The sequence below is a fragment of the Littorina saxatilis genome, unplaced genomic scaffold, assembly GCF_037325665.1.
Source record: "Littorina saxatilis isolate snail1 unplaced genomic scaffold, US_GU_Lsax_2.0 scaffold_400, whole genome shotgun sequence".
In the NCBI taxonomy this organism is placed as follows: Eukaryota; Metazoa; Mollusca; class Gastropoda; order Littorinimorpha; family Littorinidae; genus Littorina; species Littorina saxatilis.
Window position 1 is genome coordinate 10,925 of NW_027128727.1, and position 27,659 is coordinate 38,583.

General features: G+C 42.7%; 1 protein-coding gene across 1 annotated transcript; it reads right to left on the bottom strand.

Moving 5' to 3' along the window:
- Positions 1-207: 207 nt before the first annotated feature.
- On the bottom strand, positions 208-27,031 carry LOC138957057 (uncharacterized). The gene is made up of 4 exons (XM_070328229.1): positions 26,445-27,031; positions 6,790-6,943; positions 6,625-6,701; positions 208-5,506 (listed from the first exon to the last, which is right to left on the bottom strand). Exons 1-4 carry the CDS (start codon positions 27,029-27,031, stop codon positions 208-210), a joined length of 6,117 nt encoding a protein of 2,038 aa, XP_070184330.1.
- Positions 27,032-27,659: the final 628 nt, after the last annotated feature.

A 27,659-nucleotide genomic window follows, 5' to 3' on the forward strand; every position in this document is an offset into this window, starting at 1 on the left:
ACATGACAAATCTTATGCTTCTGTACATAACTTCAGATTTAGGGCCAATTAAAACACCAGACACAGAATCTAATTAACGCATCCACACCTAGTTGTGTCACTGTCATGGCTTGCATATCAAATTCTTCAACAAACAGAATATTGTTAAGTGCATTTCAAATACAAAGACAACAACACAGCAAACTCGCAATCTCTCAAAAATTCCATTTACACTGAAATTGACACCCAGCAGGGTTTGTGGTCCGAGTACCAGGATTCAAGTACACCTCCTAGTATTGCAGACTCAGGGAGATTGGTGAAGATCAGATCCAACACTGAGCCATAGTCTGTTGTGGGTTCAGTAATGAGCTGACGCAGACTGAATTCCTGACACAGCTGTTCGAGTGGTTTTGACAGTCTGTCAGAGGCATCACTGTTGAAGTCTCCTCCCATCACAACATAGGGTTGACTTGCTAATACCCTGTGAAGAATGGTCTCAAGTTCAGTACGCAGTGCGCTGGTTTTCACACCCGGAGGACAGTACACTCCCACTACACTCAGCCCTGCAATTCTGCTGCTGGCGTCAAGCACTGTAACTTCTATGCTGTGATTGCAACTTCGGCTTGTAGCTGTGTTGGAGGTAGACAGCAGACTGTCATCACGGATGTACACTATTGTGCCAGCATGTGGACGGTGAGTTTTGGTTGGGGCAGGGTTTCTCTCAAGAACTTTGAATTCAGGGAGACTGTAGTGCTGTGGTTCATCTTGTTCTTGTTCCCAGCTTTCAAATATGAATAACATTTCAGCTCGTAACAGATTTCTTTCAAGGCGGAGATCTCCAATGTGTTTGTGAAGAGAGCGACTGTTGTGAAAACCTATGAGAAATCCATTGCTGGCAAACTGCTGTAGGTCGCTCACACACCACTCAATGGGCTTCTTCCGCAATCGTTCCATCTCGGTCTTGACATCAGGTGACACTCTGATCTTGTTTGGGTCAAAATCAAGAAGATGGAGGCCGCCCAGAGTTTTGGCTCTGCTGAGTGCCACATACACTAGATGGTGTTGTGCCATACCCTGGAAAGACACCGCAACTTGTTCAAGAGTTGAACCCTGTGACTTGTGTACTGTGATTGCAGAGCAAGCTGTCAACGGAAACTGTTTACGAAGCACTGCAACATTTTCTCGTTTTCCAACACGAAACTGTTTGACGGCATGAAAGATGGGAGTCCATGTGGAGCTGATGGCTGGTGTGTAGAGTTGTTTGTTTCGGTGGCGGGTCTTTTCACCAACACTCTCTTCATCAAATTCTATCCATACAACCGACACATGTTCTGGCTTCTCACTGCCTTTGTGTCCAACCTGTCGTAAGGTGCCAGAAGCTCCATTCGTCAGACCATCGCTGATGTCAACATTGTGCACCAACATGAATCTACCGCCCACTTTGAGAGTCAAGTGTGATGGAAGACTCTGCGTTTGTTGCACTGTCATATCACAAGCTTTGTGAAGTATCTCGGTTTTCAGTGCAACACTGATGTCACCCATCACACTGTCCTTGGCTTCCAGCAGAATCTCCGAAGACTGGAGAAGGGCAAGACTTTTGGTGTTTTGCTCAGTGACGAGACGACGGCTGGTGAACAGGTGAAGCATGTTGTCCGGGATACTGGATTTGACAACACGGGACTTGATGAGGCTTGCATCTTCTTTGGTGTGGCATCCCTCCCTGATCCTGTTTAGAGCTTCAGCAAAGGTTCTGTCATCTTTCTGCCGCATCACCTGGGTCAACTCGAACATCTGGAACAGCTCCTGCCAGACAATTGGTGCTAGTGCTTCGTATGGTCCACGACTTGGCTGAAATACCCAGCGATCCATGACTGGTCTCAGCTGGAATAGATCACCAACAGCAAGGACACTTACACCACCAAACGGCTTGCTGCAACCCATCAATTGTTGCAGACGCTGACTGACAAAACCCATCATGTTGGCACCAACCATGGAAATTTCATCAATGATCACCAATCGCAATTCTGCTAGAGTTGACCGAAGTGTGTTCAAGCGACTGGCGTCAAGTTTCACGTAATCACTGAGACTCTGGTTTGCAGGGAGGCAGAAGGCTGTGTGTAGTGTCACACCTCTGATGTTATAGGCAGCCTTGCCTGTTGGAGCGGCAAGAAGTACCCGAAGGCAATCTGGATTGTCTCCAGGGCGACTGCTTAGGTAACGGACAAGGGCATGGTAAATGGCCAGGACACAGCGACTCTTCCCCACACCTGCACCTCCAGAGAGAAAACAGTGGAAGGGTTCGCATGCAGATAGACTGCCACTACACTTTGTCTTCATCCAGTGCAGTATGTGATAGAAGAACGTTTGCTGACTGCAATTCAGTGATCTTACCATTGCATCAAATTCTTCATTTGGTATCCTGTTCACTATACGGTCGTGAGTTATGTCGGATGTAGCATGACAACCCAGGTCAAGACCAATGTCATACTGTCGGTGCTGTTCAGAGTCTGGTTGGAACGCTGCATTGATGGTACTCTCTGTGTTGTATTTCTCGTGGCGGCTCTCCATGTCTTGTGCTTGTGGAGCCACCCCATCCCATGCTTCCTCATCAATGCCATCCTTCTGCACCTGTTCCACAGCCTGGTCCACAGCAGTAGCATTGGTCTCAAACTTGCTGCTGACTTCGAACACTGTTTCTTTCATTTGTTCAAATCTCTCATGGTATGTCCCACACCCACCAATGATATCCTTGTCCTCGTTTCGCCATGGTATGTACAACATCAGCTTCTCTCTGTAGTGGTTTTCTGAGTCAGACTCCAGAGAAAAGCGAACACAGCGCAGAACTTTTGGTTTTCTCCGGTGGTGCAAGACTTTGCCATCAGGAAGTTTGTACAGGTGACCAGAAGAAGAGTCATTGTTCCAGATGTTGTCGGTTGCATCCTCCTCATATTCACCTTCAGGGAGGAAATCCTGTTCCTTCTTCTTGGTGTTCTTACCTGTTCTGCTGCTTGATCCTGCCTTTCTCACGTCGTACGAAGTAGCAAAGTCTGCAAGACAGATGTTTTCCAACTCCTTTGGTCTTTCAGAGTACCTGTCGATCAGGCTTGTGAGAGTCACATCTGTGTCCTCATCTTTCATTGCTTCAAGCATGGTGGAATTCTTGAGCAGACCAACTCGCTGGCAGGGGGGTGATGTGTTGACAAAAATCACATCCCTTGTGCATCGGGTCAAAGGCAGCTGCATCAGGAGGTAGACAGCTTCCTGGGCAGACACTTCGCAGTGGTTCAAAAACTTGTTCGCAATGTGTCTGACTTTTTGTTTGACACTGTGGTTGCCACGTTTTGCCTCATCATCAGCGTGTTTTAGAAGATCGCTCATGCCACGCTGGCTCTTGCTGATGTACGTCACAATATACATTCCACAGGCATACTCATCCAGGACAAATTGCACATCTGTGTTGGCCATCCACACCTGAGCGAGAATATCATTTCTGCTGTTCATGCGTGTCGCTGATGGTTCGCGTTGCAAAAAGATCTTGGTGCTGTCAAGGTCAGAACGAAGTGCAAGGATGTACTGATTCTCATCAATGCCGACTCGCGCCAGAAATTCTTCAAAAGAAATGTTCTCACCCAGTTTCAACTGGCTAAGTTCTCTTTTGATGGTTCTCAAATTTTCTGTGATGCCAGAATTATCCTTTGCTTCAGACTGAGTCAGTGGACGGAGCATCATAGTTTTTGACATGGGAGGAAGAGGAAAACCAAACCTGCACACGTGTTTTCCACCTTTCTTGCATGACTTGGAATGCTTGTGTTCATGCAGGCTCGAAACGTTCTTCAACTCACCCTCTTCATGCCTCTGACATGTCAAGTGTTTATCAAGAAATGCCACCACATCTTCGTCAGAGTCTGTATCAGCCTTTGGTGCATCTTCAACCCAGATCATACAGTGAATGTGAGGGGACCCCCGCTGCTGAAATTCTACTCTGAAAAAGTGGTCCGTCACTTTTCCAAGAGGCTGCAGATCACTCAGGATGACTTTTCTGAACAAGACCTGAACTCTGTAGTCAAAGTGACGAGCGCAAGTCACAGGATCTTTTTGTATAAGCTGCGACTTCTCCTGCCAGGTCAGGTTCTCAAGGTCATCATCAGTGGGGTCTACACTGTGCTCCATGCGGTAGAGGACACGGAGAAGATCAATCCACCTTGTTTCAGCAGCAGAAAATGTAGCAAAGAAAGTTGGTCTACCAAGCTGCCTAATCATAGCAAAGAGATCCTTCTGTTTCGCTTGCCAGTACGGGGGAGAGGATCGCAGTGTTTTGAGGACACGATACCCTTGATCCTGGCGCAGAAGATCTTCAATGGCACCATCTTTCCTCAACTGCCCTGCAGTATGGCCTGTCTTTGCTCCTTTCACTTTCCGAAGTGCTGTTGTGGCTAAATCTCGAATCTGTAACATCTGTAGTTTCTTCAACTTGAAAAAGATGTTTGCAATGGAGTGGGCAGCACGCCGGTCAGCACTTCTTAGCTCAGCCTTGCAGATCTTACTGTAGGTGAGGGGCTTCATTCGATCACTGTTATCAACACGTCGTTGGCCGCAAAATATGGTTGGAAAGGATTTCTCCTCACAATCTTTATCCATGAACAGACCAAGTGGATGTTTACCCTCACCTGGTGCTATGTTCAGTGCTGCCTGGCCATCGGTTGTAAAGTCGTTGGGGTGCAGAAGGGTGTCACGACATCCACCTCCCAGTTCTGCCTCTTGACTGGTTTCTACCCATTCTTTGTCTTCATCATCTTCCCCGGTGTTATCTTTGTCATTAGCAGGTATGTTTTCCTCCTGCCACTCCTGAAACAAATCTGCATACTCTTCTTGCAGATTGCCATCTTGGTCTTGTTCTGGTTTGTTGTTGTCTTTCACTGTGCCAGAAGAAGCTTGATCAGTTACCAAGTGCTCAGGGTCTTGTGGCGGTACATTAGAACATTGCTTCACACTCACAGCATCACATTCAGGTTGTTTGCCTCCGTCACATGAGTGTGCATGGTTGGTCTTCTCACCTTGGATACAACTGTCATCATCTGCACTGTTGATTCTGAACTCAACCGACTCTGCTCCCTCCCACTCTGGTTTGAACCAAGAAGGATCGAGCTTAATACCCTCTTCCCTGAACAGGACACTGTTCCCAATCAACCACTCCGCAGCAGCAAAGATCTTCCCAGGCCTGACATTTTCAAAGTGGTAGGAGGACTTGTAGCGCAAGCGTCTCTTCAACTTCAAGGCAATTGTCTCTGTCTCTTCGAATCGCCTAGGTAATGAAGTCACCATAGCTGGCACATCCACTGGTACATTCACTACATTTCCCCTGATACCAAACTGATGGTCGCAGCCAAGCTCTCGCATCTGCATGAAGGGAATTCGTGGTGATATACACCGTTCCTCCAGGGTTGTGAGACCTTCAAGTGTAGACGGAATAGCCGGGAATTCAAGACCATTTCTCACAGCTAAATTGGGCAGCACAGATTTCCTCAAACTGGAAAGACATGTGGAACATATCCACTCAGTGTCTTGGAAGCTTTTTGTTCCTAACAGAACCTGCTCTATAATGGAAGACTTAACACCCTTGTTCTGGAGAGATGCAGCAGAGGGAGCAACACTCACTGAGTGTTTGTAGAAGAGACCATTACAGCATGTACATATGAATGAAGGTCCGTGACTAACATTGGACTGAAAGACCTTCTTGATGTCATCGGCCGTCAAGCAACTGCTTTTTGTGGTCAGTTTGTCCCTTGCTGCTCGCACCTTAGCTTGATAAGCTTCTCTGTATGAAGGACAACGCCTTCTCTTCACTTTCCTCAATCTGTCACTCTCCGATTCCTTTCGCCTATAGTTTCTATTCTGTCTTTGTTCTGCTTTCCTTTGCCTGTCTTTTAGGGCCTCTTTCTCTCTGTATTCTTTACTACCTCTCTTTGTTGCCATTCTCTGTCTGGTTCTACCTGCTTCTTTCTGACTGTAATCCCTATTGGCTCTCTTTGTTGTCATTCTCTGTCTGGTTCTACCTGCTTCTTTCTGACTGTAATCCCTATTGGCTCTCTTTGTTGTCATTCTCTGTCTGGTTCTACCTGCTTCTTTCTGACTGTAATCCTTATTGGCTCTCTTTGTTGTCATTCTCTGTCTGGTTCTACCTGCTTCTTTCTGACTGTAATCCCTATTGGCTCTCTTTGTTGTCATTCTCTGTCTGGTTCTACCTGCTTCTTTCTGACTGTAATCCCTATTGGCTCTCTTTGTTGCTTTTTTCTGTCTGTTTCTACCTGCTTCTTTCTGACTGTAATCCCTATTGGCTCTCTTTGTTGCCATTCTCTGTCTGGTTCTACCTGCTTCTTTCTGGCTATATTCTTTAGTGGCTCTCTGTTTAGCCATTCTAAGTCGGTTTCTTTCTGCTTCTTGCTCTCTGAACTCTCCACTGCATCTTCTCTTTGCAATTCTTGCTTTGCCTAGGTGTGCTTCCTTGTGCCTATATGCCTGACTAAGTCTCCTCTCACCTTTTCTCTGCCTATTTTCAGCTGACTCTTTCTGCTTGTACTCTTGGTTTTGACGTAGTTTCTGCATTGTATTTCTGCGGTTCACAAGTGTCACGGTTGTATGAGATACGAGTGGCCTCTCAGCACCTTCACACTCTGCTGCTGCAAGCACAGGTACATGAACTTGTTGATGTTGGCATGACAGCACTGGTCCATCAGATGGAAGATGGACGTCAGTCACAATTTCATAATGGTTATTGTTGAGGTGGTTGATGAAGATGCACCGTGAACTCACATGGGTCAGTGGAGCAATCAGTCTTGGATCAAGTGTGTGCCAGGCACTCTGCCCGACTACATTGCGATAAACACAGATTCTGGTGTTGAGCATGAGGGCAGCACTGTAAATCTCCACTTCTGTTGCCCACGTCCCTGAATTCCGCATGCCCGACCTGGTCAGATAGGATGCGGCTGTCAGCCCTTGTTGTTGCAGGAGAACATGCTCAATTCGATATGTGTGTGCAGACTGTGTCATGAAATGGCAGACTGCAGCTCGAAGTTGGAGATGGTACTCTTCACACCCAGTCACTGCAAAGCTCAGGCAGCGGAAAAAACAATTACCATCTCCCCCAACCCTTTTAAAATGTTTGGGTGCTCCAGCCGGAAGCAGATGATCTGATGAAGGCATTGCAAGCTTCAAAGGCAAAGTGAACTCGCGACATTTGTCTAACTGCCACTGGCAGTGTACAGGGTTGAATGTGATACCATGTTGCTCAATGGCTTTAACCTGAATATCCTGTGAATCTGAACAATTGTGTGACTGAAGGCGCTGGAATGATGAAAACACTCTGCCACAAGAAGTACACTTAGAGCATTTATGTTTCAATAGCCTAATACGGCTACTGAACATTTTCTGGCAGTCTACACACTGCACAACTGAGTCCATTCTGAGGAGCAAATAACATACACAGTGACTGTTAAGTGTGGATTCAGTTATAATAATAATAAGAAATTGTCACCAAATCAAAATTGGCAACAAAGCTCAGACTCAAAGACTAAAAAAGAATTAATTATGCAAGCACAAAAAACGTAATTCAGGATCAAAAGAAAATGAATCAAAACTTGCACACACGCATTAGATCATATACAATGTGCAAAATGACTGGCAGCACTCCTAGGCCTTGAAACCACCATCAGAACATCCAGACGAAAAATATTCGAAGTTGAAAGTTTCCAAGTTCCAAAATTGCAGAAAAATCGGGCAGCACCCCTAGGCCTGAAAACTACTGTCAGAACTAGGGTGAAAAATATTTCAAGTTCTAAAATCGCAGAAAAATCGGCAGGACCTTCAGAACAGATGAAAAATATTCCAAGTTCTAAAATCGCAGAAAAATCGGGCAGCACCCCTAGGCCTGGAAACTACTTTCAAAACGGAGACGGAAAATATTTAGTTCTAAAATCGCAGAAAAATCGGGCAGCACCCCTAGGCCTGGAAACTACTTTCAAAACGGAGACGGAAAATATTTCAAGTTCTAAAATCGCAGAAAAATCGGGCAGCACCCCTAGGCCTGGAAACTACTTTCAAAACGGAGACGGAAAATATTTCAAGTTCTAAAATCGCAGAAAAACCGGGCAGCACCCCTAGGCCTGGAAACTACTTTCAAAACGGAGACGGAAAATATTTAGTTCTAAAATCGCAGAAAAATCGGGCAGCACCCCCAGGCCTGGAAACTACTTTCAAAACGGAGACGGAAAATATTTCAAGTTCTAAAATCGCAGAAAAATCGGGCAGCACCCCTAGGCCTGGAAACTACTTTCAAAACGGAGACAGAAAATATTTAGTTCTAAAATCGCAGAAAAATCGGGCAGCACCCCTAGGCCTGGAAACTACTTTCAAAACGGAGACGGAAAATATTTCAAGTTCTAAAATCGCAGAAAAATCGGGCAGCACCCCTAGGCCTGGAAACTACTTTCAAAACGGAGACGGAAAATATTTCAAGTTCTAAAATCGCAGAAAAACCGGGCAGCACCCCTAGGCCTGGAAACTACTTTCAAAACGGAGACGGAAAATATTTAGTTCTAAAATCGCAGAAAAATCGGGCAGCACCCCCAGGCCTGGAAACTACTTTCAAAACGGAGACGGAAAATATTTCAAGTTCTATAATCGCAGAAAAATCGGGCAGCACCCCTAGGCCTGGAAACTACTTTCAAAACGGAGACGGAAAATATTTCAAGTTCTAAAATCGCAGAAAAACCGGGCAGCACCTCTAGGCCTGGAAACTACTTTCAAAACGGAGACGGAAAATATTTCAAGTTCTAAAATCGCAGAAAAATCGGGCAGCACCCCTAGGCCTGGAAACTACTTTCAAAACTGAGACGGAAAATATTTCAAGTTCTAAAATCGCAGAAAAACCGGGCAGCACCCCGAGGCCTGGAAACTACTTCCAAAACGGAGACGGAAAATATTTCAAGTTCTAAAATTGCAGAAAAATCGGGCAGCACCCGGCCTTGGCCTGGAAACTACTTCCAAAACTGAGACGGAAAATATTTCAAGTTCTAAAATCGCAGAACAATCGGGCAGCACCCCTAGTCCTGGACACTACTTTCAAAACGGAGACGGAAAATATTTCAAGTTCTAAAATCGCAGAAAAACCGGGCAGCACCCCTAGGCCTGTAAACTACTTTTAGAACAGAGACTAAAAATAATTCAAGTTCTTAAATCGCAGAATAATCGGGCAGGACCCTAAGGCCTTGAAATTACTTCCAGAACAGAGACGAAAAATTATTTCAGTTCTAAAATTGCACACAAATCGGGCATCATGACTCCTTAATAGTCTTAGGCCTGGAAATTTTTTTCAAAACCTAGACAAATTTTTTTTTATGTTGTATGAAAACTTAGAATATTAGTAATAGTATAAAGTTGGGTACTCACAAAGATGTTGCTCGTGACGAAATCAAAAAATAGGCTGAAGATCAAACTGTCAGGATGAGGATTGTCCAGGTGGAAGAAATCAAAGAGTGTGATGCTGCGCTGAAAATAAAAATGTAATTGCACTTTAAACTTGGCGCATGAGATGACTGTCCTTTTGTCTAATTGACGTTTAAGAAAAACAATGATTATCATTATTTACAATATCATTAGTTATCGTTAGATTTGACTGTGAAATTACTTTCAGAACTGAGACAGAAAATATTTCAAGTTCTAAAATTGCAGAACAATTGGCTGGGACTCCTGCCTGAAAACTACTTTCAGAACCGAGACAATAAATATTTGAGATTTCTAAAATTGCAGACAAATCTGGCAGCACCACTAGGTCTGGAAACTACTTTCAGAACCGAGACAAAAAATATTTCAAGTTCTAAAATCGAAGAAAAATTGGACAGGACTCAAAAAATCTTTTAATGATGTATGAAAAGTTAGAATATTAGTAATAGTATGGGTACTCACAAAGATGTTGCTCATGCGAAAATCCAAAAATAAGATCAAGACCAAACTGTCAGGCTCATGATTGTCCAGTTGGAAGAAATCCTAAGAGCGTGATGCTGCGCTGAAAATGAAAATGTAAAATTTTGTACTTTAAACTTGGTCAGGTTTTTTCTGAGCGCAGGAGATGACTGTCTTGTCTGAAATCGCACTCTATCTGATGTTAAGCAAAAACTGACAATGCAGTAATGCACTGAAGTCGCGTGAAGCAATATAAAAACAGTCAGTTTGCAGTCATGATAGTTGATTAGTCAACTAGTGCAAATTGTTTTTGACTTTCAGAGCATAAGCACATTGCCAAGCACTACAAACCGTCCTAACCTTAAAATGCAGTATCAAAAGTATGGAAGCAAAGTCTTATCTGACCAATGCATGTACTAAAGAGTTAATTTATTAACTTGATAAGTAGAAGTGCATTGCCAAGGCAGTGCATACCCCCAGCAAAGAACAAATCGCCTCTCTCTCTCTCTCTCTCTCTCTCTCTCTCTCTCTCACAGACACGCACACTCACAGACACTACACACACAGACGTGCGCTCAAACCACGTCACACACACACTCACTCACACACACATCATCCATGCTCACAATGTATTATTTAAAAGCGAGGGTTCTGCAAAAAATCAGTATGACAATGTGGCCTTTCTTTACACAAAAAATGACACTTCGAATCAATAGAATCAAGTGTAACACATGTAAGTTTAGATGATTTGGACTCGGTCTTCATCGTGGATTGACGCCCACCAAAGCCTAATTGAATCCCTCTGCCGCTTCGCTCCGTCGAGCTTCAATTAGCTTTTGGTCGGGCGTCAATCCACGATGAAGATCGAGTCAAAATCATCTAAACATACATGTTACGCTTGATTTTGACTCGATCTTCATCGTGGATTGACGCCCGACCAAAGCTAATTGAAGCTCAAGCCTAATTGAATCCCTCCGTCGCTTCGCTCCGTCGAGCTTCAATTAGCTTTGGTCGGGCGTCAATCGATGATGAAGATCGAGTCAAAATCATCTAAACATACATGTTACGCTTGATTTTATTGATACATACTATTGATCCGAAGCGTGGATTGACGCCCGACCAAAGCTAATTAAAGCTCTCCGTCGCTTCGCTCCATCGAGCTTCATCAATTAGCTAAGTATTAGGTAAATAAAGCATAGTTCTATCCGATACGGCAAAAACGTGGAATTTCAACCACATAATCATTGACCCAATAATAATAGAATCAAGTGTAACACATGTAAGTTTAGATGATTTTGACTCGGTCTTCATCGTGGATTGACGCCCACCAAAGCCTAATTGAATCCCTCCGCCGCTTCGCACCGTCGAGCTTCAATTCGCTTTGGTCGGGCGTCAATCCACGATGAAGATAGAGTCAAAATCATCTAAACATACATGTTACGCTTGATTTTATTGATACGTACTATTGATCCGAAGCGTGGATTGACGCCCGACCAAAGCTAATTAAAGCTCTCCGTCGCTTCGCTCCATCAATTAGCTAAGTATTAGGTAAATAAAGCATAGTTCTAAACTTCTATCCGATACAGCAAAAACGTGGAATTTCAACCACATAATCATTGACCCACACCACCTTATACTGTTCACCGTCAGGGTCTAGCATTGGAAAAAGAGATTTCAGCTTACAAACTACAAAGGCAGGGGTCTGGGGCATCACCCCTGGAATTTGAAGAGGTTTTGTGATTTTGCGTCTACAACCCCCTCCCCAATTCGAGTTTCGCGTTAGCTTATTGGAGATGTCATTTCGGCGTAAATGCGCCGAACGGCTTACAATGAATGCAGCTGCTAGGCCCTGGTTTGCTGAGCAGCTGGCCGCCAGCGACGTAGTCTATCACTGATAGTATCAGCACTGTTTTTGTGATAACAGGTCACAATATTTTCCTGTCGAGCCGCAATTTTGGAAGGGGAAGTCTAGTCGGCGGCAGTCACGCGCTTGGCGCCGAACTGAACAGCATCGAATTTTCCTACAAGCGTGTCATCCTTCTGTATCTCCTGTTTTCAGAGAAAACGCTTTCAGGAGCTCCACTACATGATCTCCACCTTAACTGGGAATCCCCCCAGGCACACACACACTTTTGAAGTGGTTGACATGATAACACATACCGTGTACTCACAAAAATCGAAGAGCGAAACAGAACCCGCCTACGGTCATGGATGAAACCCAAGCTATCCCACAATTCCAGAAAAACGGTTTGACTAATCATAAGCTAACTGCGCGCCGTAATGATATTTTGTTGTTGTAAGTTCAAAATACACTATAACACCCTTATCGATCACTACTGACTTAAAAACTGGTCCAACGTGAGAAAATATTATGGAGATATATACTAACAGCTCAAATATTACGTGTAAATGCTTTCTTTTGAGGTCAGTCGGGCGCGGTCGCTTGTGGTTGGGAGCGATCCGGCCGGCCACGGTCGCGCGGTAATTAGTCAGACCGACACAGATTAGTGCTGCCGTTCTTGAAATTCACATAAATGTAACCAAGAACAAAGACATACAATCCTTACAGGCACTTTAGATCTACTCATTTCACTAGAGGTGACTACCTAGCACTGTGTCATCCGTATCTGCTGAAATAAAACAAAATATAAAATACCGGGGAGACACTGTGACTACTCACTAGTCTAGATCTGTCCGTACTTACCGGGACTCGGCCAGATCGACACTGAACTTTCGACAGCTCTTCCTCGCGCAGATGATTGGAAAAAAACGCTGTGCAGATCAAACTGTAGGAAATCTCACTTTGGTATCTTCTTTAGTCTATTTCATCTGGAGCTTAGAAACCGAACCCAGTCGACTCAGTGACCAGGCTGAGTCAGTCAGTGAATCATGTATACCACAATCCTTAGCGGCGCGACCCCAACCTAACCTGGTCTTGACTAACCTGGTCTACATACCAAACGCGACACAAACCGGTCAGCTGCGTGTACCCCCATAAACCACCCCACCACCCGTTTTCTTTGGATACACACTTTAACTACACACATGCCGACAAAATGTTGATCATTGGTTCAATACTTTGAAGATGTTGCTTGAAAAATAACCAGGTGAAATGAGTATTTCGGTGTTTAGTCAAATGTTAAAGTTTCTACCACAGACATACACACGCACAGACGCACGCACGCACAGACAGACAAAGTTACGATCGCATAGGCTACACTTACGTGAGCCAAAAAACTCTTCAGCTACAAACCAGTCACCCTCACATGTCGGAGGTGTTTGTCTAAACCACTTACTGAAATGTTTTGAGGTTTAATGACCATACACATGTTGAACCGGTGAGTGTCTTCCGCTGCTTAATTCGCAAATAACTATTTTATTAAAGTCCGCTTGAAACGCTCAAAGATGAAATTCCATGTTAAAAAGTGACAAAAGTTTCACATTTTCCCGTTGTAACAGCTTCCGATGATATTATATGAAAATTCTGATCCTCTGAGAGGATTCCCCGAAACAAAATCAGTTTGTACGCCTAATTTTAATAGAATTGTCCAAACAGTGTCGCTAATATTGTGCTAAAAGATGAATTCTAGAACAATGTTCACAGACAGACACCACTTGGCAAAAAAATGTTCAGTGCTGGGAGATGAAAAAAAAAACTACCTCGCTACGCGCGGGCTTCGCCCGCGCTCCGCTTGGATAATGATAATGTGTCTCTCTGTCTTTGTGATTCTGGATCAACATTTATTAGTGTGTGTGTGTGTGTGTGTGTGTGTGTGTGTGTGTGTGTGTTTTGTGAGAGAACGTTTTACCGAGAATTTACTTTGCAAAGTGAGTATCTACAGCTAGGTTACTTCGAAAAGGGCTTCTGCGTGCTGATCAGTCCTGTGAAGCAATTCATGTTGCAGTGAGGTAGCTACGTGTTTTGTCCACGTGTTTTTAACCAAAATGTCATTGTCCACCAACAAACCTTCTCCTTGGGTCTGTTAATGTTGCTGGGTCACGGGGTCCTGCGTGTCGTCAATAGCCTGTTTCTCATAATAATACTTGTGGCGAAGGTGAGTCATATAAGCATTTGCGGTTCTTGTTAGATCTGTTCACTATAATGGATCTACTCAAGGCCGCGTCGCAGAGACAAAAATCATTTCCACAGCCGGAAGGCTCGGTTATTCTTTTTAAAGATGTTGCTAGTTCGTTGATCTAACTTTGGTGGGGAGTTGAAAAACCTAAAATTGTAACGTATTTTCCTGTGACATTTCACGGCATGCCTTGATTCAGCCTTCGGTGGTGAAACAGTTGAAAAGCGTTTTAATTCAATCGCAAGGCAAAGTCAAACACATTTACATCAGTATGAGAACAGACTTCCGGATAGATCTGTTGCAGAGATCTTTCACTACACAATATATTTTTCTGTTTTAAATAAGTTTTCTTTGCGAGCTCGTGGAAAATAAGCGATAATTTCGAATTTCGGCTTGTCGCGACGTCAAGTTTTTCACTGTGCATACTCTGATACTGAACACTGCGTAACTAACTGATTCAGCTTTTGCATGACTGTGAGAGTTGATCAGCTTTTGGTTTTTCACTTCAATCGCTTGTCAAGGTCAAGCCAAAGCACAATCATACTGATTAGAAAAATGTTACTGAACTTACTGGTAGATGTATCTCTTGAGATCAATGAGAAGAAAGATCGAGCGACTTCCTAAAACGCCTGTGTTTAAAAGAAAACACTGTGTTCAGAATTAACCCTTTCAACAACGTAATGATATTTGTGTAAGTTGCTCTTTTAAACATATAATAACAGAAAGTTGATTGTATCGCACGCAAAATTACACGAATCTGGTTAGAATATCTTTCCTTTGCGAGTCTTTGGAACTGGGGCGATAATTTCGAGAAATGACTAGATTCAGCCTTCTGCGGCGCAACCGTTGGATAATCGCTTCACTTCAATCGATCGGCCCGGTCAAAGTATAGCCCGTATTGATGAGAAAAGATGTTCTTCTTGTAGATTAGCCTTTTAAGATTACTGAGAGAAATGGGCGATTTCCAAAAACGCCTGTGTCAAAACAAAAACACTGTGTTCAGAATCAACTATATTCACAACATGTTAATAGTAATTATGAGTCGCTCAGCGGAATACATAATTACAAAGGATTGATCTGATGGTATGCAAAATGTCAGTAAACTGCATCTAATACTTTTTCCTTGCGAGATCTCAGAACATACGCGATTCGGCCTTGGACGGCGCAAAAGTTGAAATATTGCTTCTTTTCAATCGGTTGGCCCGGTTAAAGTAATGCACACATTGATTAGATAAGACATTGTCCTGGTAGATTGGCCTTTTAACATTGACAGGAATGGGCGATTTCCAGAAACATCTGTGTAAAAAGTAAAACACTGTGTTCAGAACCCACCCTTTTTCAAGACGTTAATAAAATGTTGATAAGTCGTTCTTTCACATACATCATAACAAAGGGTTGATCTTATGCCACACTAAATTTCAGTATTGTACTTTAAATAGTTTTTCTTCGCGCGCTCTTGGAACTTGGGTGACGATTTCGAGTGTTTCGCTTGCCGCGACGTCAAATAGCTTTTTCCCTGTACACCGCGTTTGCGGCTAAGTCCGAAGCGGGAGATAGCGTTTTGGGGCAAGTTCGGGACTTGTTTTACTCATGAACCAAAAACAGCACGTTCACATACCAACAATCATTCAAAAGAACAACAACTGGAGAAACCCTTGCAAGTTGTTTGACGTTTTCAAAATATTTATTTAGCCTTTTAAATCTTCAGAGAAAAGTAAAAAAAAATCACGGCTGTGGCCGCCATTTTGGATTTTCTCTGTGGGCCTCCCTAACACATACACCACGACCCTCGTTTCGATTCCCCCCTCTACGTTAAAATATTTAGTCAAAACTTGACTAAATATAAAAACAAGTCGCGTAAGGCGAAAATACAATATTTAGTCAAGTAGCTGTCGAACTCACAGAATGAAACTGAACGCAATGCCATTTTTCAGCAAGACCGTATACTCGTAGCATCGTCAGTCCACCGCTCATGGCAAAGGCAGTGAAATTGACAAGAAGAGCGGGGTAGTAGTTGCGCTAAGAAGGATAGCACGCTTTTCTGTACCTCTCTTTGTTTTAACTTTCTGAGCGTGTTTTTAATCCAAACATATATCTATATGTTTTTGGAATCAGGAACCGACAAAGAATAAGATGAAAGTGTTTTTAAATTGATTTGGACAATTTAATTTTGATAATAATTTTTATATATTTAATTTTCAGAGCTTGTTTTTAATCCGAATATAACATATGTATATGTTTTTGGAATCAGCAAATGATGGAGAATAAGATAAACGTAAATTTGGATCGTTTTATGAATTATTATATTTTTTTACAATTTTCAGATTTTTAATGACCAAAGTTATTAATTAATTTTTGAGCCACCAAGCTGAAATGCAATACCGAAGTCCGGGCTTTGTCGAAGATTACTTGACCAAAATTTCAACCAATTTGGTTGAAAAATGAGGTCGTGACAGTGCCGCCTCAACTTTCACGAAAAGCCGGATATGACGTCATCAAAGACATTTATCAAAAAAATGAAAAAAACGTTCGGGGATTTCATACCCAGGAACTCTCATGTCAAATTTCATAAAGATCGGTCCAGTAGTTTAGTCTGAATCGCTCTACACACACACACACACACACACAGACACACACACACACACACACACACACACGCACATACACCACGACCCTCGTTTCGATTCCCCCTCGATGTTAAAATATTTAGTCTAAACTTGACTAAATATAAAAATGGACACGGACGTACACGGACCACCCTATTATTAGATATGTCTTACTTTTATAATTAAATACTTTAGATTTCATTCATTCTTTCTTCCTCATATTCAGTGCCGATGCAATGGAAGCTGCACGCGATCTAACTATCCTCAATTGGATGAAAACAGTCGAAACACATTTTCCATATCAGGCTGAAAAGATGTGCAGCTTAGAATTACACATTTCTGCCTCAATAGCACGCTTTACTGTACCTCTCTTCGTTTTAACTTTCTGAGCGTGTTTTTAATCCAAACATATCATATATATATATATGTTTTTGGAATCAGGAACCGACAAGGAATAAGATGAAAGTGTTTTTAAATTGATTTCGAAAATTTAATTTTGATAATAATTTTTATATTTTTACTTTTCAGAGCTTGTTTTTAATCCAAATATAACATATTTATATGTTTTTGGAATCAGAAAATGATGAAGAATAAGATAAATGTAAATTTGGATCGTTTTATAAAACAAATATTTTTTTTCACAATTTTCAGAATTTTAATGACCAAAGTAATTAATTAACTTTTAAGCCACCAAGTTGAAATGCAATACCGCAGTCCGGGCTTTGTCGAAGATTACTTAACCAACATTTCAACCAATTTGGTTGAAAAATGAGAGCGACTGTGCAATTGATGTAGCCAGGCATTCTCTCTCTCCCTCCCTCCCCCTCTCTCTCTCTCTCTCTCTCTCTCTCTCTCTCTCTCTCTGTGTCTCTCTCTTCATCTTATTTGTATAAAATATAATTAAAGATTATCAAGATAAGTGTTGAAGCTATCACTTGTTCGCCATGTTTTGCTATCGGAATGTGTATTGATTATCATTTCAAGAACGTGTCCATAAGCAATCTGCTTGTTAACGTTCTTAATGTTGTTATTGTTTGAAACGTGTGTATGAGAAATTGAATAAAACACGCTTAAACCAAAAATGAGGGTGTGACAGTGCCGCCTCAACTTTTACAAAAAGCCGGATATGACGTCATCAAAGACATTTATCGGAAAAATGAAAAACACGTCCGGGGATATCGTACCCAGAAACTCTCATGTCAAATTTCATAAAGATCGGTTTAGTAGTTTAGTCTGAATCGCTCTACACACACACACAGACACACGCACATACACCACGACCCTCGTCTCGATTCCCCCCTCTACGTCAAAACTTGACTAAATCATAGACCAAATAGCCTGGACCGCCAACTCGTCACGTGACCCTTCGAGGTTACGACGCTCGACTTTCACAGGGGCGCTCAGCGTCCGGTTTGAAAGACAGTGAAAAGAAAGCACGCTCCAGTTATTTGTGACAATGGGAGGTGACAGTGAACTGGATTTTTCAAAACTCCAAACTAAACTTAACAAAACTCATCGAAAAACATGTTCCATATGCTCTTTAGCTGAGTTTATTTTAGCATTTTCAGAACTTACCTCGGCAACTTCGTCCATGTTTACAATCGACACCGGATATGACATCCCCCTGATTTCTGAAAGGCCAAGAAGAGCGGGGTAGTAGTTGCGCTGAGAAGGATAGCACGCTTTTCTGTACCTCTCTTCGTTCCTATGATGCGAGGGCCGCTACCTCGTAATAGAGAGAAAGAGCGGAGAGAGAGCTAGTTGGCGGTCCAGGATAAATGGTCTATGACTAAATGTAAAAACAAGACCAGACACAAACAACGGACATGTTTTTTTTAAATTTCTTAACAAAGTATAACAATGTATTGCCGAACAGGGCCATATACAGGCAGCTTAAGATTCAAGAAGAAGGGGGAGGGGGACGAGGGATTACGAGAAAATGTAAGTTTTACGCCCTCACGGCAAAGCCATTAGGGGCATGTTACACGGGAAAACCCGGCTTTGTATGAAATTAAAAAATAAAAATGCGGGGGGGCCGGGGGGGGGGGGGGGGGGGGGATGTAGACAGCTGGCTGCCGGCTGCTAGAGGAGACCTGAAATGGGCTGGGGACCGGTTTGAGTCGACTTGGGTCAGTGCTGAAATGGTTACTTTATTGGCTGTTGGCCGAACGGACACCCGGGCTTCATATTTTTGCATGCATGTATTCGTGTTTCCAAGGCCTGAGGCTTTCGCTGTGACCCTGGGATCTTTATCGTGCGCATGCGTGCACACGGGGGTGTTCGGACACCGAGGAGAGTCTGCACAAAGTTGACTCTGGGACACACATCCCGCGCCGAACTTGGGGGTTGAACCCACGCTGATAGTAACAACCGGTTTTAAAGCCAGCGCCTCTACCGACTTGGCAAACTTTCCCCCCCCCCCCCCAATTGGTTGGGGTCAAGAAGTTCCATGGAGGGCGGGGGGTATGGAGTAACACATAGTGTTTTGCTCAGAACATTCCCACCCAAGCAGAGCCGCGCTGGGGGTACGCATTACCGTGAAGTCAGTGCTACCAATCGTCATCTGTGTCTAGCACTCGGTAATGACTTAATGTGGGTCTCTGTAAGCAGATGCCAGCGCAAGCAATCTGATGTGCAGAGTCAGGAGGCGGTTTGGTACAAGAGAACCTTAGAGGCCACAGCCTCGGCCGTCTAAGAGATCGGTGTGTCTGGAGGCACATTTGGTTTCTGAGGTTCAAGCGGAGCTGTTGCCTCTGCTCCCATGTTCCCGTGTCTGGAGGCGTTTTTGGTGTGGAAGCAAACCTGTAGGTTGGGGCCTCTGCCTTTCAGGATGCCAGGACTACAAAATGTGTGTCTTGGGACACATTTAGCTTAAGATTCCAGAAGTGGATCTGTGCTGTGCTGGGTCTGCTGCAAGCACACTAGAACCAGCTCGCAACAGTTGAGGTGAACAGATAGGTGACCAAGACCATCATCGGTTTCTCTCCGAGTGATGGGTGTGGACGGAGACCATTCTCCCTTCTGTAGCGGATGAGACTAGACATCTCTTCCTTGAGAGTGTCACAACCTTCAAACACGTGTGTGAGATGTCCAGTCTTGCCACACTGACAGACTACCTTGTCCTAGTAGATGCGGCTGCTGACCGTGCGCAAGCGACGCAACAGGCTCATGGGTCTCGGGGGGAGTGGGAGGTGGTTCCCTTTCCTATTGTAGGGGAGGTGTATCCATCCTCTCTCTTCACGATTACGCATTCAGATTAACTACATATGCAATATTTAAACAAGTCGCGTAAGGCGAAAATACAACATTTATACTACTGGACCGATCTTTATTATATTTTTCATGAGAGTTCCTGGGTATGATATCCCCAGAAGATTGTTTTCATTTTTTCGATAAATGTCTTTGATGACGTCATATCCGGCTTTTTGTAAAAGTTGAGGCGGCACTGTCACACCCTCATTTTTCAATCAAGTCTGAATCGCTCTACACACACTCACACACACACACACACACACACACACACACACACACACACACACACACAGAGAGACACACACACACACATACACCACGACCCTCGTCTCGATTCCCCCTCTATGTTAAAACATTTAGTCAAAAAACGATTGTTTATTTAACGAGGGTAATGGAGTATGCAGAGATCTGCTTTTTTACTTCTAGCCCTCGCCCTAAAGAGGGACCAGTCTAACATGGCTAAAGAGTAAACAATTAAAAGGAAACAACTGCTACATATTTATGAATAAACTGAAGTAAGAACATTGTGCGCGCCTTCGTGTGCGAGGCTGGTACTACATATTGTTCATACGAAATGACAAACACAGGTTACAAGCCATAACGCGCAAAAGTACTGGTTTATTTATTTTACATCTGATATTAGATATCAGTAATGCATATATATAGTTACAGTACTACGTATTGCGGTAAAAAACTTATGAACAGAAAGAAAAAGAGAAAAGAAAACAAATTATTAGACATGGCAAAAGTATCAAATGCATTAACAAAACACAAGAAGTAAAAACAAGAAAAATAAACAATCACAAGACAGGTGAATACAAACAGACAAGAAAGTTACAATACCAAACACTCGTTGGTTAGTCCTTCAACAACAATAAAGAATTACGTTCCGTACGTTCAACAATACCATAAGCACTAAGAATACTCAAGAAACTTAGCATACATACGTTTAAATCCGAAATGGCTACTTTCAGAAAATTACAAAACGTTGACTCATCAGGCCAGGAATACAAAGCAAACTGTCAGTGTCATACCAAAAAGTCTCCTAACGACAATGTTCCTGCGTTAATCAAAGTCACAAACAAGATATTTACTCATCCACTTTCCCTCAATAACGTTACAAGAAATAAGCCCGTTTACAAACGATCACCACAGACCGCAAGCTTCTTTTACCTAAATTCTTTTAACGTAAGGCTGAAAAAGTCGGAGAAAACGTTTCACTTCGAACTTTGTTAACCACAGAAAACACAAGTTATCATTATAAACATTAGCGACTTTCTAGCGTCTACAAAACATTGCTGTACGTTCACAACACTAGAACAGTTGAACACACAATAAAGAAACACTACAACAAGTCAGACTTTCAACTCACGTTATACATAAACAACTCACAAAGTCATTACAAAATGGCGACCAAAACACAACACAAACAAGTAACAACAAAATTACCTTATGCGCTGTGTGGGTTGACCAGCAGTACCAAAAACGTGTTGCCTCTCAAACGAAGGGCACAAAACGATTCACACTTGAGAAACAACTGTCTCCAAGAACATTACGTTGACGTTAAAACATAAGAAACACTCCGTTGGTTCACTTGATAACCTTCATACGTTTACAGATCAAAACCAAACACTTCCTAAAACCCTCAGATCGACTGACGAGACAGGAGTCAAGCAGTGGTATTTATGGAAACAAAAACCTAACATGGAATAGTTATTCAAAAGTCAAAGGTCACCGGATTGACCAACCAACAACATTCCTAAGACAGAATCGGGTGAAACTACTATTTTACAACCAATCAGTAACCGATCACGCACTCCGTGCATGCTCAAAACTTAAAACGGTATATTTAACAGAAAGAAGACCAAGGAACTAGCTGACATCACAAAGCTAAAAACACGTGAGTCACACGTATTCTAAAACTTGCAACGCAGATTCGCAGGGCTCACCCCAAAATCAAGACACAAAAAAAAGCACGTGAATCTCACGGTGTTCTAAAACTAAACGACGCAGTTTGTGACGCTCCGACCAAAACCAGGTCACAACTACTGAACAAGGAGCACGTGAATCTCACGTAAAAATATTAACGCTCCACAAAACGGGTCACAACAAGGTGCCACAATAAAAACACGGTTTACTTCTTTATACATCGTGCAATGGCTTGAGCAAACGTAATTACAACAAAAAGTAGGTGAATGCATGCCACATCGGCATGCACAAACATAATTATTATAAATTTACTTATTCCCCCCTCTGCTTCTTTACCTCTGTAAACTTGTAGGGGTAGTTATTTTTCGATAATGACCCAGCAACCAAACAAATAACGACCCAGCAACAGCCTGAATCCTCGATAGTGCAATGGGTTGAGAAGCTGTTCTGTTTCGGTACTACTTTTTGCGACTGAAAAGTTCCGAACGCTCTAATGTACGAAGTATACATCTCTGGAGCAAACAATACAAACATACCGCATTTAAATTAACAACTACAGGCCTGAACACATGAATCTCCATATAAAATCCATGAGTTCGGTTGTTTTCTGAATCTTGATCAGACGTTCATCACAAGCAATTTCCCAAGGCAAGTAACTCATACTTTGTCCAGCGACAAGAGTAGTTCCCCTTCTTTTCACTCAGTTTCTTCGACAACAGACTGCAATCCGACGGTCAGTTTTCAACAATATTTCATTTAATAAACAGATCACACGCAACCAAATGCACACATCTCATCAATTTAAACAACATAAAGCGGTTTCATACACTATTTTCCCCAGAAAACTTAACTTCATACAGTTTTTAACGTTGGAACACGGGTGCAAAAGTTCGTCTGCTAGTCCCATTTGACGAAAGAACATTATCTTAACCGATACCAAAACATATACAGAACACACAATATCTGCCTTTGCCGCCACAGCAGAATAACAGCATATCTGTGTACTTGATTTTAGCCCAAAATAGGAAAACTGACAAGAAGTGTTAACAGAATGGAATGATTTGCACGGAACTATACAACCGCGCATTAATCGATCGCCTGCGCAGGTTGACTGGTTGAGAGAATAGGATTCGATCAAACTTTCGCAAAAAAAACTCCTCTTTTCTTTGAATAACTGAAGAAAGGAGGAATAAAGAGGTTACACACCTCGTCTCAGTGATTATAAAAAATAATGGTCTCAGTTCGCGGTCATGAAAAAGCTCGCTAAAGCTCGCATTTTTCATGATCCGCTAACTTCGACCATTATTTTTAATAATCACTGAGACTCGGCATGTAACCTCTACATACAATACATTGCATAAATGAAAAATGTGAGTTCATTTGACGTGAGTAAAGTATTACAGAGTAGATTGCACTGACGCAAACAATCTGAACACCATGCCCATTGCTTTCAAGAAGGAAAAAAAATGAAAAAAGCACCGGTTGTTGGTTTTAACAACATTTCTAGCGAAACAAAGTAGTTTATTTTGACTTCATGAGATAAGATGTATATCTGGTCTTAAAAACGTTTGTTCTGGTAGTTTGACGCAGAATTTTCGGAAGAGTGTTCCACAGCCTGCTACCGGAATAAACTAAACTAAACTTGAATAGGTCAATCCTAGGTAAAGGAGTGTTTAATCTCATCAATTGGCGTGAATTTCTCGACGTGAATTTTGAAAATATGGTTTCAGGTACACATCCATGAATAATTGTATGCATAAGGGTACCTTTATCCCCGAGTACGCTAGTACTTGGGCTCAACAGACTTTAATTGTGTGTCTGTGTGTGTATGTGTCTGTCTCGACTTAACAGCTTATTGCTGGGAAACTACTGGGCGCAGTTCGTTCAAAAGTTGATACACTAACTTGATAATAGGTCCGATTGATCGTATTAAAACTTCATAATGTTACCTGGGACCTAAATGCGAAATAAACCACAAAAACGACTTGGCGGTGGGAGGAATTCACACGGAGGAACAGGCAAAGTTGATACACTAACTTGATAATAGGTCCGATTGATCGTATTAACACTTCATAATGATAGTTATAAAGAGCAACACCTGCACAGAATAAACACTCCGTATTAAACATATTATGAGGAACTTTTCTCAGATGTTGGATCCCGAGACCAGCCACTCGTTTACGATTGTAGAGATCAGCACACACAGAACAATCGCTCAGATAAACATGTAAAGTGAAAACAAAATCGATACGTCTACTCGTCTCTCTCTCTCTCTCTCTCTCTCTCTCTCTCTCTCTCTCTTTCTCTGTGTCTCTCTCTCTGTGTCTCTCTCTTTCTTTCTTTCTATCTCTCTCTCCCCCTCTCTCTCTCTCACTCTCCCCCTCTCTCTCACTTTCCCCCTCCCTCCCTCCCTCCCTCCCTCCCTCCCTCTCTCCCTCCCTCCCTCCCTATCTCTTACTCGCTAACACCATAAATATTATATATGTATTCTAAAACTGATTGGCTCACGTAAGTGTAGCCTATGCGATGATAAACTTTGTCTTTCTGTGCGTGTGTGTGTGTGTGTGTGTGTGTGCGTGATAGAAACTTTAACATTTCCGAGTCTATGGATTACGTCAGTCTCGGTCAAAAGTGTTCGACGTGTGTGATAGAAACTATTTGAAGACGTCACATTATGACGTAAGAGGGTTAGACGTCACGCAAAGGAATTACTGAAAGTCTCGGTCATTGTTATTGTGAGCGGGCCGAGACTACTTGGCAGATCCAGGGTCTCGCTTTCTTGCACAGTTTCACCTATGCTTACTGTGTGTGTGTGTGTGTGTGTGTGTGTGTGTGTGTGTGTGTGTGTGTGTGTGTGTGTGTGTGTGTGTGTGTGTGTGTGTGTGTGTGTGTGTATGTGTGACGGAGTGATTGAGTTTGTGTTACTGTTTGTCGATTTCTTACGTGAGCCTTGAAGGCTTCGCCTCTTGTTTTTGTTTTGATGTACAATTTTCATTCAATTTTCTCTTCATGTTTGCTTGCTTTTCATTTAAACTGTACCCTCCCCAATCACATAATTCACCTCCCCCACCTTTTAAACGGAGACAGACAGTATTCCACAGATTTGAACAGGAAATTTTTTTCCACTGTACACTCGTTCATTAAACGTTCAGGCCGCTTTGGGTAAATCAGAATAAATGCTCTACAAGCCGGACAACAACTTTAACTTCTGCACATCTCCTACCCATCCCTCTTCTTTTATTTATCTTCTTTCCCTCCTTTCTTCCTTTACTGTCTTTCTTTATCATCATTATGCAACGTTCATTACGTTATTAATAGATTTGGTTTATTGAGACAAAGTTTTCAGCCGTTACCGCCCTATAGACTAGGATAAATTCTCGAAACGAGGCCTAAATAAAAAGAGGTAGGCATTTGTGGGTAATTAATGGCAACAGGTTGATTCTTATGGATTTGGGTGTGCTGAATTCATTTCTGCCTGTTGCCAAAGTCAAAAATGCCTATATTCGTTACTATTCAACGGTTTCCAAGATGGCCGCCATGATATCAAGAGACTACTAATTCTCAAACAAATGCTTATATCTTTGGTGTTTTTAGAGATACAGTGTTAATTTTTGGCTAGTTGGTAGATGACCGATAGGCAATGGTTGCCTTGTCAGAGTATTTGACCTTGACCTTAAGTCAAGGTCACATGAGACTTGACAATATTGACTTGTACTGTTTTGTCATGTGTGCATTTTAAGTTGTCTTTTGGCAGTAAACTACTGCGAACTAATCACTAAAAATAAGTGATATTACCCAGTAGGTATTCAGCATTAAAATGAATATACATTGATCATCATTCTGACAAGGTCAAGGTCATTTTGACCCCATATTTCAGATGTGTTTAAACTTGGACGCCATCAAGATTTGCAGTGGCTCATCTGTTGTACACACTGGACATCTGATTTAACAATTACATTTCAGCAGGGGTTCAGATCAATGGTGCACAATCAACTAGGTCAAAGGTCAAGGTCAAAGTCAAAGGTCACTATTTGGACCATTTATTCTCAAAAACGGGGCCTAAAATAGAGATAGGCCATTTGTGAGTAATTATGGTGTGCTCTTCCCATTTCTGCTGTATGACAAAGTGTATATTTGCTAGTTTGTCCTGTATCATTAAATATTCAAAATGGCCGCCACAAGCCTGAAAACTCACCCACACACAAAAACTGACAATTCTTTAAACATAACCACTCTATTTATTATCAACTTTTGTTTCAACATACGTTTGTATCAATAACGTTGCATAATCAGTACAAATTTCAACAACATTTAAGATGTTATGGTATTTCTGTGGCAAATATAACACAATATACACAAATCTGAAAGATGACAAACGTTAATGTTCCATAATACTCTGTCACGAGAAAAAAAACTTCCGAAACATGTCGAGAACAAGCTCAGCAACAGGTAAACATATCAGCTATGTACAGGCATTCAGCAAACAATGTCAAATGTTCACATTTCATATGGTAAGGTCAATGAACATCACACACGTCCAAAGGGTCACGGTCAGTTCACCACTCGTTAATTAAGACACTCCTCGTGCATTTCCCGGCATTTGCACGCTGCTGTGCATGGTAGCTTCGCCTTTCTGCATCTGCACCTTCCACTGCTGCACTGCTTCTGGCAGGTGCAGAAGATGATGTCTAGGCACGCGTCTGGAACAGACGGAAGGGTTTTCAGGACGGGGAGGAAGACGCCATCCTTCAGTTGCCAGCCCATGCTTTCAATCGGCGGCAGGTTCGGCTTCTTCTCATGAGCTTGTTGCCAGACTGAGGCCTGATAATGAGCTCTCTTGATGTGGAAGCTCAGAGCATCACTGGATGGGGGCAGATTTTCTGGGGCGGTGGCTTTCCGGAACATGATGGTTCTGGCACCATCTGCAGTCTCACAGTTTGAGATGTACAGCTTGCAAACGAACTGCTCTGCTTCTTTTGACGTGTCGTCTGTCAGCTGCCCTTTCCCCAAATTTGCCAGCAGCTGGTGATGTTGCTGAAACACTTTCCACCCAGATACCTTGCCTTGGCCAGACAGGAAAGATGTGGAATCCGAGCCAGTGATGGCGTGGAATCCTATCAAGTTCTGGAGCTTTGCCTTCTCCATGTCAGGTCTCTTGGCAATATTGTGAACTGGGATGTACTGTCTACGCTTTGCTGTGCCAGTTTTCATCCACACTTTCTTGCACTTCATTTTGTCAAAATGTGCAAGAATCAATACAGCTACATCTGTGTCTTGTGAAGAAACAACCAGGCTGGTTGCATCGCTGTTCACACAATGCAGAACAACACGTGTATCACCCTCTTCGTGACTGGCCTCTAGCAGAGTCGTGTCCACGTCTGGCTTGGATGACTCAACTTGAGTTGGATCACTGAAACCACCGGAAACCACAACAGTTTTGTCATCTGTGCCTGCAGGATGAGTTGCCGAGACAGAAATTTGGCCAGATCAGCTTTGTTCTCAGGGTGAGACATGAAGTTGTCCCATTTGGCTGGCAGGGGTGTGTCCTTAGACTCTATCAGTTTCCTGATGGGCTGAGCTCCTTTGCTCCGCTTCTTTCTTGTTCCACCTTTGATTGACAGCTGATCATACCGATCAAAGACGATGTCGGTGCGTTTAAAGGCATGTCCTTGGGCAAGGAGAGACTTGACGAATGTGTCAGCAAGATCACCAAATGTAGCTGCACCTTGTGGCTTTCCAAGTGCACAAACATGTGCTTGCCCATCAACGACAAGTGTTGCCTTGTCTCCAAGCTCATGTGCTTCAATGCCTGGAGGACAGTTTACACCACTTGTGAGGATTTTAAGCAAGCTTGCTTTTG